The 13,603-nt window shown below is 43.0% G+C and overlaps 1 protein-coding gene across 5 annotated transcripts in view; it reads right to left on the bottom strand.

The window, feature by feature from the left end:
- Positions 1-252: 252 nt before the first annotated feature.
- CMTR1 (cap methyltransferase 1) overlaps positions 253-13,603 on the bottom strand; it is a 34,426-nt gene continuing 21,075 nt past the window's right edge. For 2 of the 5 annotated variants that reach the window (XM_033144570.1, XM_033144571.1), the window contains exons 18-21: positions 13,170-13,292; positions 10,451-10,542; positions 9,875-9,942; positions 9,120-9,226 (exon numbers count right to left, since the gene is read on the bottom strand). In XM_033144570.1, coding sequence (XP_033000461.1) covers positions 9,183-9,226; positions 9,875-9,942; positions 10,451-10,542; positions 13,170-13,292 — 327 coding nt within the window. In that variant the 3' untranslated portion in view covers positions 9,120-9,182. Of the gene's footprint in view, positions 3,029-6,514; positions 6,624-7,847; positions 7,961-8,981; positions 9,030-9,119; positions 9,227-9,874; positions 9,943-10,450; positions 10,543-13,169; positions 13,293-13,603 lie in introns of those variants that run through there. The other 3 variants (XM_033144573.1, XM_033144572.1, XM_033144567.1) reach the window with 3 other exon arrangements.

The raw sequence follows: 13,603 nt of genomic DNA, 5'->3' as shown, positions 1-13,603 counted from the left end.
GAATGGCCCATCTTCCACTGATCAAAATGAGCTTGATAATAAATCCTGATAATGTTTCTGTGGTGGGCACATGTTGCCAGGTGAAGCTCAGTCTCATGGAAGCCAACAGCGTACTGTCCAGGGCTTATATCAAGCTGTATTAATTTCTTTACGAAGTGTTCAAGCCAGAGCAGTTTTACCCTCCCTTCTTAGGCCACTTTGTATACACAGCAGAGCTCTGGGAAATTCATCATTCTAAGCCAAAAACACAGCACATTTCTGAATTATAACGATTGTATTGGCGATGCAGACAAAAAGGGAAGAGGAACAAATACAAATGGTACACAGCTTCACAGAACACATTGTGTCAACATTCCTTTCAGCAAGACATTTTTGACCACCTTCCCCCATGGGCTGGTATGAGAACAGGCAACAACAGCAGGTTGCATTATCCAGGCCGTCTTTCTAATAGCCTTCCATGATCTGAACTTATCAAGAGTCCATTCCCCAATACTGGAATAAAGCTGCTTTAATGTTCATTAGTGTTAGGCATGCAGCCTTTAACAGATCTTGAAATGACTTGGAGAGCTAGGCTCCCCAGCTAGTGTACTTCGCAATGGAAGAATCTTGACCTCACAAGATGCCATTAGATCTTTTACTAACACCATTTACTAGCCCTATGGCAACAAAATTAGCTGTAACGCAGGTGAATTAAGTGAGGATAGACATTTCTGAAATCATTCTACCCCAGTATTCATACTTCCCCTACCAATGCCCTCAAAAATGTAGACTAACATCAGAGGAAGTCAGGTCTTATAATAAAACCTTTCTGAAATACTCTATGCCAGCAGGTAAGGAGGTTCTGAGCTAGAATACCCACTGTTAATTACATGTCTCATTAGTCTCATCTGCTGTCATATTAGGCGCAGGGAGAAGGCAGCTCAAAACACACAATGCTGTTCTTCAAAACAGGTACTTTCAGAAACCAATGCCATGTTCAAATTAGAGGAGTCAGGTTATTTATTCACCTTTGTCCCTTCCCACTTGAAATAAAAATGGGGGAAGCACTGCCCTATGCTCTACCCAGAGGATGATCCCGTCAGGAAGGCAATTTTGATTTGAAACTTGCCCTGTTCCTGCCACAATTGCCCTGAAAAAGCAAAACCTTTGGTGTTGGCACCACCCCTTGGCCAGCTGATGTCCCTCCAGTATACGGAGTGGCCTCCTCATGCCTGATAACAGAGACTTCAACCGCTGTGCAAAGAGACAGCTTGCAACTCCTGTTGCCGTTCCAGTAAAGGAACCTCAAACAAGTTCCAGTAGTGCAAAGCCTTGATCAAGCTCGACAACTGCTTAAGCTACTGCTATAAATGAAGTATGAATGTATGTGAACCTTGTGACTGAAGAACAGCAGGCTTGAAGGCCATGCCTAATAAAAGCACAAAAATGGTCACAAGATTTAGGTTCTGCTTATAAGGAGGTTTATAAAGGGTTGTGTGGAGTGGTGGTGCCTTGCCTAGTACCTCCCACAGCAGACTTGGGTGTCCCTTGTTAATGTCCTGTTCTGGGTGCTTTGCTATGAGGGCAGAGACTTGGATGGTGCCTTCAATTGCAGGAAGCTTCGCAGATTTCCTAAGGCACAATCTAGGCTACCCCTTAAGTCAACGCTGCCCCTTCTTGCCAACATGTGCAAACACTTCCGTGCCTTCACTGCCTCCAGAATCTTTTGCAGTGTATTAATGGCTGGCTCCCATTAGAAAACGTAGCAAAGGTTTGCCTTCATCTCAAGCAAAGTCGCAACATGGGGAAGCACCATCGTGCCCCTTCAAGCTGGTCTTTTGTTCTCAGCACACGAGAGCTTAAATGCCAAAATACAGGTCAGAAAAGCAAAGGTTATTTTTCATCGTCATTGCAGGAAACAAAAAGAAGATCCCTGTGCCTTCATTACAGAGGAAATTTTGATCTAAATGTAAAAATGATTTCTGGTGCTTATTTTAATAATTAAAAAGGCCAAGGGAAAGTGACCTATTTAGAAGAGGGCTGGCGACACCCTGGAAAAATCAAGTCCAGATGGTTCAACCAAACCACATGCTTCTGGAGGCCACCAATCCTTAAATTCAAATCTTCCCAACTCGCTGAACTCAGTGAAAAACACTAGGCATGCCTCAAGGATTTCAAAATGGAACTGCTTGGGGTGACCCCATTTGCATTACTGAAAGTGGAGAGTGGGAAAACGTAACAAACTTACTTTGCATAGAAGCATGAAACCCAGCTTTCAACATAGTCGCAAGTCACTGTCGGCAGTAACTACCCCTGAACCATTACAATCAATACCTCCATTTGCCCAGTTGTCTCCCCTCTAGCACCCAGAACTCCCTAGGCATGAGCCACAAGGAGGTAGCGCTGCGAGAGCCAAACTTCCCAGTGAATTCACACCAGGCTCCTAAAGCAGAGGCACCAAAAAGGACAAATTGAGGCCTTTAAAAATCCATTCTTCCCTCCAGCTACATTGTCTCCCACTCTTACAAGCACGACACAGGAGCTGTGTGCATCCTCTTGCTCGCTGTGCCTTCTGCTACATGGAGGCCAGGTGGTTGTCGCACAGGTGGGGAAAGCCCTAGAAAGAGATGGTGGGGATCAATCCAGAAGAATGTCCTCTGCTCCAGGAATCTTACCTCTGTGGTACTTGCAGGATAAACTGCCCAGAGCAGTATTTATGTACAGAGTTAGTTTGCAGTCGGAAGCCATTCCCATTTGTTTTGCACTGATTCCCCTACCACCCGGACAGGCTTCCTTGACATAGTTTTCCTCCATGGCTCACTGCAAGCAGCTGGAAGAAACTTGATTCTAATCAGCTGCTGAAGATTCCAACCCAGGCTCATTTCCTGTCCCCCAGGATCGCGTGAGGAGCTGGTCGTAGGGCGAGTGGAGTCTGATGAAGGATAAGACAGCGTCTTTGGATAGCTTCTCCGAACTGTCCCTTTTTTGAGAGTCGTGCACTCTGACGCTTCCCCCCCACTCCCAGAAGAGGCGACTGAAGTAGCAAATTCTGTGGACAAAGAAGACAGAACCAGCACAGGGAGTTGGACCCAGGCGTTGCAAACAGTGCGTCTATAAGGCCCTCAGTTCTATCACTAGTTTAAAAAGCTCTCTGGATTCCAGGCAATGACCTCTGTTTGTATTGCTGGAATGGCAGCAAGCTGAGACACAGTATTACCAGGTTAACTGATCTGGACTTAGAATAAGGCAGTGCTTTCAATTAACTTTCATAAGGCACAAAAGGCTCCTTTTAAAGGAATGTAGCAGAGTGCATTAAAAAGAAAACCAAAAGGATATCCAGGAAGCCAGATTATGTACTGAATAATCTCCAGGGATTTTTCAGACTGACCGCACTAGCAAAAGAGCTCAAATGCTGTGCACAGCTTTATACAAATTAGCATATAATTTCTAGTTTGTTACATTCTATTGCAAAAACAGCGAGTTGTTACATTCTTTTGCAAATTTCCTGTATTTGGTCTCAAGCATGATTCACTTGTGCCTTTGCTACCACTGAGGGTTAATATGGGTGAAGACAAAGGGAGAAAGCAAAATAACTAAATGTTATCCAAAACTGTAGCTCTTTCCTCCCTCCCTCCCCCTCTCTCTCTCTCCTCTCTGTGTGTGTGTGTGTGTGTGTGTGTGTGTGTCTGATCACCATAAGGTAAGCCCAGTGTAGAAGAGTTTGCTTCACCTTCAATGGCAAGAACCCATTCTGAGGAACTGGTGGTGAGCCTGCCTAGCCAGAGGGGTCCATTGCCAAAGAAGGATGGGTAGGGTATTTGGTTGTTTTTTTGGACGTAGGGGGCACAACAGAATGATGAGTAGTAGCCACAGGTGTGGTCAGTATCTTCCTTCACTTCTGGAAGTCCTATTAGAAGCCTGATATCAACATCTTCAGCCAATCTTGACCACCTGTGCAATGGGGCTTCCATCCCCATCCCCTACGTGCCCCCTAAATTGGCTCAGGGGGAGTGTCAGGAGGAAACCCACCCCCTCCAGAACAGCAAAGAGGGGAAGCAGAGAGCGGGTCTTTCTACCCAGAAAGCTGGAATGCTTGCACAGACAAAATGATGGGAGGAGCACAACACTGAATTCCACCTTCAAATACCCCACAAAGTCTAACCTTCAGCTTCCAGGGAATAGATATGGCTGATAAGGTACTTCAGTGTGAAAAATGGCCACGTATGCGTGTTTCGTCTGTGCATTATGGCAGAATCAGCACCGAGAGAGAGGAGGGACCTTTTGCCAGCTCTCAAGTGGGAATATGAATCTCAAGCTGAACATGCAGACCTCAAGTATCAAAAGCCTGTGTCCGCTGGTCATGTGGCCAAAAAAAAAAAAGTTTGCTCCCTCTGCTCTGATGCCTTAGAGAAAGCCTAACTGCCAAGATCGATAATTTCTGCAAGACCCACCAATTAAAGGACTTGCAGACTGCAGACACAGACACCACAGCCAGGTGTACAAAGGTTGTTTTAACAGAAACAACCTTATTTTTGCCTCAAGTCAAAGTACTGACTAGAAGGGGGAAATCAATGCCTTTTGTGTCTGAAAGCGGGGGAACCCAACACACACAGAGCCACAAAAAATGTTTAGACTTCTGAGGGGGTGAGGAAAATGAAGTACCCTTAGCAGAATCTATAAAAGAACTTACAGGAGACTTCTGAAGAGTCCAGCAACCAGAATGGAAACCGCAGGAGCTGCAGCAACTCTGACTGCTCAGCAAAACTTGACATTTTAGATAAATAAGTTTTGTATGGTCAGATCTTTTTAAAAATCCTCTTGGAGCAGCCTCACTGATCAGGTCTCTATTTCTGCCTGAGCTCAGGTTCCCCTCCTTGTTTAACAGTGTTGTCATACTGGAGAAAAAGCAAGTAGCTAATTGCCACAGACAAAGCGGCCTTCGAGTCCAACAATTACTGGCATTTAATATTCACAGCCTATTTAGTTGCACTGTTCTGATATTAGCATTGTGACAAGAAAATATATCAGTGCCTAATTACAACCATATTAGAGTTCACAAATGATAATGCAAAACATCCATTATCAAAGTCACACATAAGCCTCTTCCTTCCCACTGTTTTCAGAGCCACAGTTATGCTTTCTGCAGAAAATATGCAATATGAGGAAGGGAAAGGAAAGAATTCCTGAGTTCCTGAAAGAAAGTGAGATGCCGCTTACTGCCTACTTAGCATTTGACAAAAGGAAGTTCAAAGGGCTCTTATAGTTTCTCTAAAACTATTCAATGCAAGAGAGGTGGAAAACTAGAAGCGACTCGGCAGGAGTTCCCAGGAGCCAAACACTCTCGGGCCCGAGAACTACTGTAGGCTGGCTTTTTCTTAGGGTAAACAGAACTCCTGAGAATGAGCCTCTCATTGTCTACATAGTCCATGTTTAAAAAGCTGTAAGTGCTTCTGCTAACACTGGTTTGGATAAGCGACAATTCTGTGTTATATGTAGTACACATCATAGATTCAGCTTTACAACTAAGGACTTCTAATCCTGTGGTCAGGGGAAAAGCCTCCTTTATAAATGGAGGGGGATGCAGTTTATGGAGGGCTGAAATAGCAGGCTGACATCAATGAGATGGGACACTAAGAGGGCAGACAGGACACCGAAGTGGACTGCTATACTAAGATGAGTAAAGGTTGAAAACTTATTCCAGAAAACGAGAGAAGAAATAAGCTTTTAGAAGTGTGTGTTTGGGGTGGGGGAAAGAATCACAAAGATGCAGAGCAGCAAAAGGGTAGGCAGAAGGAATAGAGATGGACAGACATTTTGGCCCTCTGCTGAGCATTCTTGTGCAAGCTGAGTTCACAGGAGAAAGGACTTGGAGGAGGGGGGGGGAAGGGTGCTAGTTTATGTCTTTTTCTGCTAGGCTTCTGCAGAAGACACCTTGTTTGTTTGTTTGTTTGTTTGTTTGTTTGTTTGTTTGTTTGTATACTGCCCTATACCCACAGGTCTCATCCTTCTTGCCCATCCTGCAGAAACTCAGCTGCAAAGCAGATACTCCTCTTTTCCAAGTTCTCTGCATGCGCCGCAGGAAGTGGGAAAGGTTTGGGGTTCACTAGCAACTGCATATAATGGCTTAGATAGAAAGCCATCCTAACACCTGGAGCCTTGGTCAAAGTATTAAGGAGAGCCTTAAGGACAGAGGAAAGCAGTATGAAAGAGCTAGAGATTAAAGAACTTCAAAGAGGGGTCTACATTTTATATAAAAACACACACACAAAAACAAAAGCAAACAGAACAGAAGAAAGGTAGCATGGTTGAAGCAAGCAGCAGAATTCGTAACCATCTAATGGCTGAAGGTGGAAGACAGGAATGACAATGAGAAGATGACAGCTACAGCAGATTCAAGGATTCTCGAGTAAGCAAGGGTTATTTCATTCTTGCTTCTGTCTGACTGCTGTGAGGTCCCAGAATTCAGAACCTGACAGGGCAAGATCCCCCTCATTGCTTCTAGATAAATTAGCAGTATTTTCTGGATGATACTCACTGAAATGATGCAACAGATTCTTGAGGCAGTTCATATGTTGATGCATGTGTCGTCTTGTTGTAGAAAAATTTCCTATTAGAATTTTTGCTAAATGCCATGGTCCATGGATCTGTGGGGGGGTTGACAAAGAGATCAGATTCAAAAGAGAAACATAACTGGACTACTGTAGAGTATTGCATGTGAGGCTGTCCTTAAGAGATGGTTCAGGAGCTGCAAGTGGTGCAGAATGCAGTGGCCAGAGTGCTGGTGGGCTCTGCTGGCTAGGCACATAGCACACCAATTCTTTAAAGACCTGCACTGGTTGCCATTGTGCTTCCAAGGCCAGGTCAAGGTGATCATGTTGACATACAAAGCCCCAAATGACTTGGGCCTGAATATCTAAATGAAATGCCTCCTCCCATATAGCGCTGCCCAGGTGTTGAGATCTGCAGAAGAGTTTTGCTAGCAGTTCTACTACCTTTGTGAAGGCTATGGAGCAGCAGTGTCTGAGAGGGCCTTAAAAGACCCTTGTGATAAGGAAAAAACTTGCCAATAAACTTTTTTTTTTTTTGGTACACCAAGGCACCTCACTTCTAAGGCACATCTGGAAAATTCAGGATATGGCCTGAAGGCATATGAGGCTACCACCTTTGCTGAAGCTAAGTAGGGTCCAAGTCAGGTCAAGGTTTTTTGTACTTCTGCCAATCTTGGGATTCCCCCAAGAATGCTTATGCCTTCCGCTTGGTTTTCAGTGACCCTGGCTTAGCTACAATCCTGCTGGTACTCACTAGCTGAATACGCTGTTAGAAGGAGTGATGGGGCAGGAAAGGCAGCCTCATGTTCCAGGTGATGGACAGAGGACAAGGGAACTTGACCTCTTGACAGGTAGTTGCCCTGCCCTTGAGTTCTCATCCAGTTACTGGGTACCCTGCTCATTTCAATCCTGAGTGGTGACAGGAAGAGCAATGCATGGGAAGAGAAGCTGCTTCTGTAGTATTTACCATGGATGGCTTTTAAGGAAGAAAAGCACAGGGGGCATATGAAAGGAGAATGCTACTTCAGCAATCTTCTGCAAGCATTTGGCACTGCTCTTTCTGCAAAAAATAAATAAATAAAATACCTCAAGATCTTCCCCAGCTTCCAACATTTCCCTGCACAATGCTACGCTCTGCTAGGAGAATCAGGATCCAATACAGAATGGGAGAGGCAACTAACCAAATAGAGGAATGTACTCTCTTAGTTTTTTAAAAGCAAAAATGGTCCATGTAATTGTCTTGACCAAAGCAGAGATGCACATTTCAGAGCTTGACTTTGACCATCATAGCAAAGAGTCCCTGAACAGAGAAGGACATACCACTGACAGTCCGAACGATGTACAATCCTGTGGGAACAAAGTGTCTGTCGTCACGGCCAGTGTAGGACAGCCGTGGGGTTCCACCTGAGCTCTTGATGATCTTCATCTCTAACCTACGCCACCAAACAACCAGGAGACAGGGTGTTCATACCCAAAGTAACAAAAAAAATGCACAAAGCACAGGTCTCAGCAATGCAGCAAACAGCTGGACCCTGGGACCTGGTCCAAGAGGTGCAGTTCAAATCCCTAGCCAGGCATAAAGTCCACTGTGGTCAACTTACCAACACAAATTCTTCTCTCTGTTAAAAATATAACTGTGACTTAATTTTAGAGGGGTGTTGTGAGGATAAACAAGATAAGGAGGTTGCCAGGATCATGCCCCACCCCCAAGGGGAGCTGGTTTGCTGGTGACCTCATGCTGAGCCTCCAAATCAAAGATGCATCTGGGACAATCAACTTGCTGAGTGCTCTGAACACCCAACACTCTAAACAACTCCCAGGTTTCCTCCAAACTTTCGGGATGCAAAGGGAAAGGGGCAGTTCTCCCCCCTGCAGCTCCACAGTTTGGTGGAAGCCTGGGGCTCCTCACACTCACCAGAGGCCTGCTGAAAACTTTTCATGATGAACAAAATTGTGGAGCCTTTTTAAAAGGGTACCAAGGGACTCTGAATATTAGAGAGAGAGGGGGAAATGGTTTAGAAGGTTCAGCTGAAAGCTTTGTAAAGTACTAAGGCAAAGCAGCTAGAACTCTTCCAGAATCTACGGATAGATTCAGGGCTTAAAATCTGGCCATTTTAGCACCATCTATGGATTCCACTGTGCAAAATATGAATGTGCTGATCTTTAAAAGCAGCCAGTATTTCTCCCAGCAGCCAGCCACACCAGCAAGCCTCTTCTATGTCACAAGGGAGAAAGGGGATGGAACTCTGCAGGGCTGGCAAAACAGTGTTGGAGGCTTGGCGATAAAAAACCTAACTAACTTCCATCCGCTAGCCAATAAACATATGTTCCTTTTGGATAGGCTGATGGGTCCTACCAGTAATGCAGAATTAACAATATTCTCTTTAAAAAACCCGAGAAGGTCCAAATAATAACAAAATAAAGGCTGCAAATCCAGGATTTGTGAGGACTTACCTTAGAAAAATCTTTTCCATATCCTCTAGCCTGTATACCTCCTTCACTCTGTGGAGAAAAGTCCATGAGCGGAATAATATGCTGGCCACAACATCTAACTGTAGGTTGAGTTCCTACTCTTCAAAACTGCTGATGACTCTGCTTTAAAAAAACTTTCTCCCCAGGTGCTCCCATCAAGACTCCTAAAAATCTTAAGACTTTCTATAAAAGGAAGTTTCTAGCCCTCATGATCGAGAAGTAGAAAAAAAAAGAAAAAAAAAACTTATCAAAGATCATGACTTCTAATCACAGAACTCTACTGATCTGAGCACTTCATGTCAGCCGTACCACCAGCCTTCTTGCTGAATTTAGATGGCTGGCTGGACAAATAGGTGTAACCCTGCTATTTTGTTTCAGCATCAGAAAAATACAGTGAAATATTACACAGGTCCTATACAACAAACTTGATTCCGAAAGGGTGCTGTTGACTGGCAAGCTTTATGCAGGTTAAATTCGTTATCCAAAACAAAATTATTAAAACTGAAGAGGCACAACCACCTTTAGTAAAGTGTATGTTTCCAAGATGATCCGTGGTGCTGCTCTCTCTTGTGCCCTGATTTCTTAGTCCTCCCCTCCTGTCTTCATATAAGTTACAAACTAGACCCAGAAAGAAAACCACATCATTTGGTCTCTGATTCTTCTGCCTAGGAGCTAAACCAGTTTATTTCAAGGATAAGCTCTTCACATATCAAACTGATCTGAAATGGTCTTTCATAGGAAGCATCCTCCCACAATCACACTTGCTGGCTTCCTAATGTACAACTAAATGTGAAATCCATCATGGCACAAACCACCTACAAAGTATTTTTAATTACAGCCCCAGAAGCCAGCAGGAATCCAAAGGCCGCACTCACCGGATGGGTTCATATCTGGCCGGCTAGGTTTAGAGACGGCTTTTACAAATTTCTCTGCTAGCTGAATTCTGCAACCAAAAAAATAAGGATTTCTTTAGTTCAGCTTTCCTAAAAAATGGATTAAAGTCTTATACAATGGGGAGGCTACTCAAGATAATAACATAACCAATCTAAAGATTGACTGATTTAATAGTTTGGCCCATTTAAGAACCAGATGCCTATGGGAAGCCCCAAAATAGGAAAAACTAGGAGTAAAATGTGGCTAGGAAGGCACCTGAGGGATGTTGGCTTTTTCTCATGAAAAAGGATCCCTTCTGTACTAGTATATTCCCAAATGTTAATATTTGATTGCTTGCTGCTAATGGAGTAGTCTTCTCTGCCACAGGGTTGCATTGGCTAACTAAGTGGAGATCAAGAAAAGGCATACTGCATTCAGAAGTTTGCTCTTTCAAAATTTCCCAGTGTCTATTTGGGGTTATTCTGTTGAACAGCCAAAACTCTATGTTAAGAACCCCCCCTCACCCCCCCGGCACCCATCAAACTATATACACAAGTAATTTCCCAAACTCTGCTTACCGTTGATTGAAATGTTGTTCCCGGACATCACTACCATTTATCACCAGGGCATCCAGGATGTGGATGGCATTAATTTTTCGCTGTGCTTTTCCCTATGGGAGAGGAAAATAGGCACCTCACAAAGCGCTGCTGTATTTTGAGTGTGTTGCAAAGAATACCATCTGCATACGCAACAGCTTCCCACCTCACTGACTGCTTCAGAAGTTATACTAAAAAAAAGTGCCTCTTTGGCTGCATGTCACGATAAGCTTGAAATAAACTATGGTTCACAGGAAACCAGGGCACACTGCTCCGTCATGTTGGTTTTGCCACACCCTGAGCCAGGAAACAAACCACAAGCACTTTTGGTTTGCTTCTCCCAAACAAACCATAAGCGGTAAGCCAAGGTGGCTTCCACTTATGGTTTGCTTCTCCCAAACAAACCATAAGCGGTAAGCCAAGGTGGCTTCCACTTATGGTTTGCTTCGAGAACAAACTGTGAGTGCTGGTTCCAGGCATAATAATAATAATAATAATAATAATAATAATAATAATAATAATAATTTTTATTATTTCTACCCCGCCCTTCCTGATCCAAAAACTGGGCTCAGGGCGGCTAACAACAAATATAAGACAATGATTAAAACAACTTGAAAAACAGCTAAAAACAGCATAAAAACAAATCATCAGTGGGATCATTCCTGGTAAACCATCATTTATTTCAAACTATGGCTTATCATGACATGTGCATTCGGCTATTACCAGGTTCTCCCACCCCAAATATACAGTTCCATAAAGGATACTGCACATGCTTAAGCCTATACTGTGAAAATTCGCTTCTAAGATGTTTTAAAATTGTTCCCAAATACTAGATAAGACACCACTATGTTGTGACTTTGTGGGGAAGTAACTGGAGAGCAGACCAGGGCAATGGATTGTGGGACTGTCGCTTCTGGATGTTGAACTCATAGCTCACCCGTTAACAGATAAAACCCATTGGCATGCTGCCTTAGGGGGTGGGGGAAGGTGAGGAATCTATGGATCAAATCAATCTTCCAAAAGAATGAAGTAACTGCTTAGGTGGTGGAGATCAGGGGTGTTTCTAGCCCAGCACTCGCAACAGTGGCTAGCCAGGTAACCTTGCAAAACTCGCAAGCAGAGTAATGGAGAAAACACTCTTACATTTGTTCTCTCCGTTAGGTAATCATGCACATATTGTGGCAGAACATGGACATTCCATTCTTAACTGTCACGGAAAGATCTACCTCCCATTTAACTCATTTAATCCTTTTAAAAAGCCATCTCTACAAGTTGCCAGAGCCACATCCTGCAGTAGGAAATCCTTTAATTTAAGCACCGTGTGAAGAAATAGTACCCTTTGGCTGTCCCAATCCTATTGCTAAATCAATTCCACAGCATGAATCTGGATTTGAGTGTTTCAGAGATGGCAATTTCTCTCTATACAGTTCATTATTTTACAAAGTCTCTTACGTTCTCCCACCCTAAAAGTCTGAAAACTGTTGCACACACATAAACCCCAGCAAAGCTGGCGACAACCAACCACCTCCCAAAATGTTCCTTCAACTAAGCCTGACTGGATCTGAACAAATGGACTGTGTCAGAAGCTATGGAAAGATCACACAAGAGCACAGCAAGCGTATTGCAATAGCTTATAAAGAGAAGGTAGCTTTGTGCCAAAGCGAACATGTGGCTGAGCAAGGTAAATCTCCTTTTCTCTGTCTCACTAGGTGAACCCTGAACTGTGAATTAGGCTTTAAGAAGATTAAAATTCCATTATTTTAGGCTTTCCGAAACAATGTCAAAGAGTGCTTGATGGAATTAAAAACACTAGCATTTTTATTAGGATAAATTGTAATAAGCTTGATGGAAATGGGAAATTTGGTCCCACGGTAGTTGTAACACACAATGCTTTGTTCTCTTTTATGATTTTGATATTGTTCAGATTCTACTGTTGATTGTATTCACTGAAGTTCATTTTGCATTTCATACTGTTTCTAACACATCTTTTTTTTAAGTATAAAAAGTTAGAATTTCAGCACACAGTTTTTATTCTTGAACTGTTTTATCCTGTTCTTATTAGAAGAAACTGATTTTACTAATTTGGACAATTTTTGTGGAGTTTTTTTATCGTTTTATGTATGATTTATTGCTTTATCACTTGTTTGCCACCTTGGGGTTCCTCTGGGAGAAAGGGCAGGAGATTGATTGATAGGAAAAATTGTGTCAATGCCTTGATTTACCCGGACTGATTTTTTAACTTATTTTATAAGGACTGGTGTTCCAACTACCGGTACTGGTAGTTAAATTTTGTTTGCTGCTTGTGCACTAGTCTCAGGAATGCTTACATTTTTTCATTCCCGAATATCCCCTGCAGAAAATCATTTATCCCTTGACACACATTAAGATAAATTATCTTCTCTAAACTTTGTGATTAGTGACTAAAAATAATAATAATCCCATAGCAATATTTGTTCTGCAAGCTTGGTAAATTGGTAAGAAAACGATAGATCCACTTCTGGAGAGGAGAGCTGTGGCTGTAGTATATGCATGTGTGCAAGTGAGCCTACCTTGGAAGAGCAAGCCACAAAAAGACCTTAAATGCCACTATCCTTACCAAAAGCCCTAGTGATGAGTCTGTCAAGCCTTTCCCCCTTGTAATGAGTTTTAAATTGCTAATAGAAGAAAATTAGCCCCTTCTGAAGAAAAATCAGCCTCTTACCTCTCCTTTCAGCTCATGAACTATCTCCACAGACAGAAGAGTGTCCCGTGGTAATTCTGTTTTCAAGTCCAGTTTGGTCCAGCGATCTGATGTGCGACCAGCCCAAGTGTATATCTGAGACTTCTGCATGTAAACAAACAGGAAGGCAGCAAGATTAGGGACCAAAGGAGTTCACAGAGGAGGCCACAGTCTCTTGGAGTTAGTACCAGGCCAGCAGAGATAGAAAGAGAGAGAGAGATTGCCACAGTGGAATGTACTTTATAACGAAGCATCTAAAAGGTTGTCAGCGGAAGAAGAAAATCTTAAATTTTATCTGTTCTAGTATTTTAACTTTTGTATGTTTTAAAGTAGATTTCTAAGTTTTTCTGGATTTTACTTTTTTATCTGTTCTAAACTGCTTTAAGGTCTTTACAATCAAGCAGTGTACAAATTTT

The sequence above is a fragment of the Lacerta agilis genome, chromosome 3, assembly GCF_009819535.1.
Source record: "Lacerta agilis isolate rLacAgi1 chromosome 3, rLacAgi1.pri, whole genome shotgun sequence".
NCBI classification, from domain to species: Eukaryota; Metazoa; Chordata; class Lepidosauria; order Squamata; family Lacertidae; genus Lacerta; species Lacerta agilis.
This window is presented reverse-complemented; position numbering and strand designations above follow the sequence as displayed.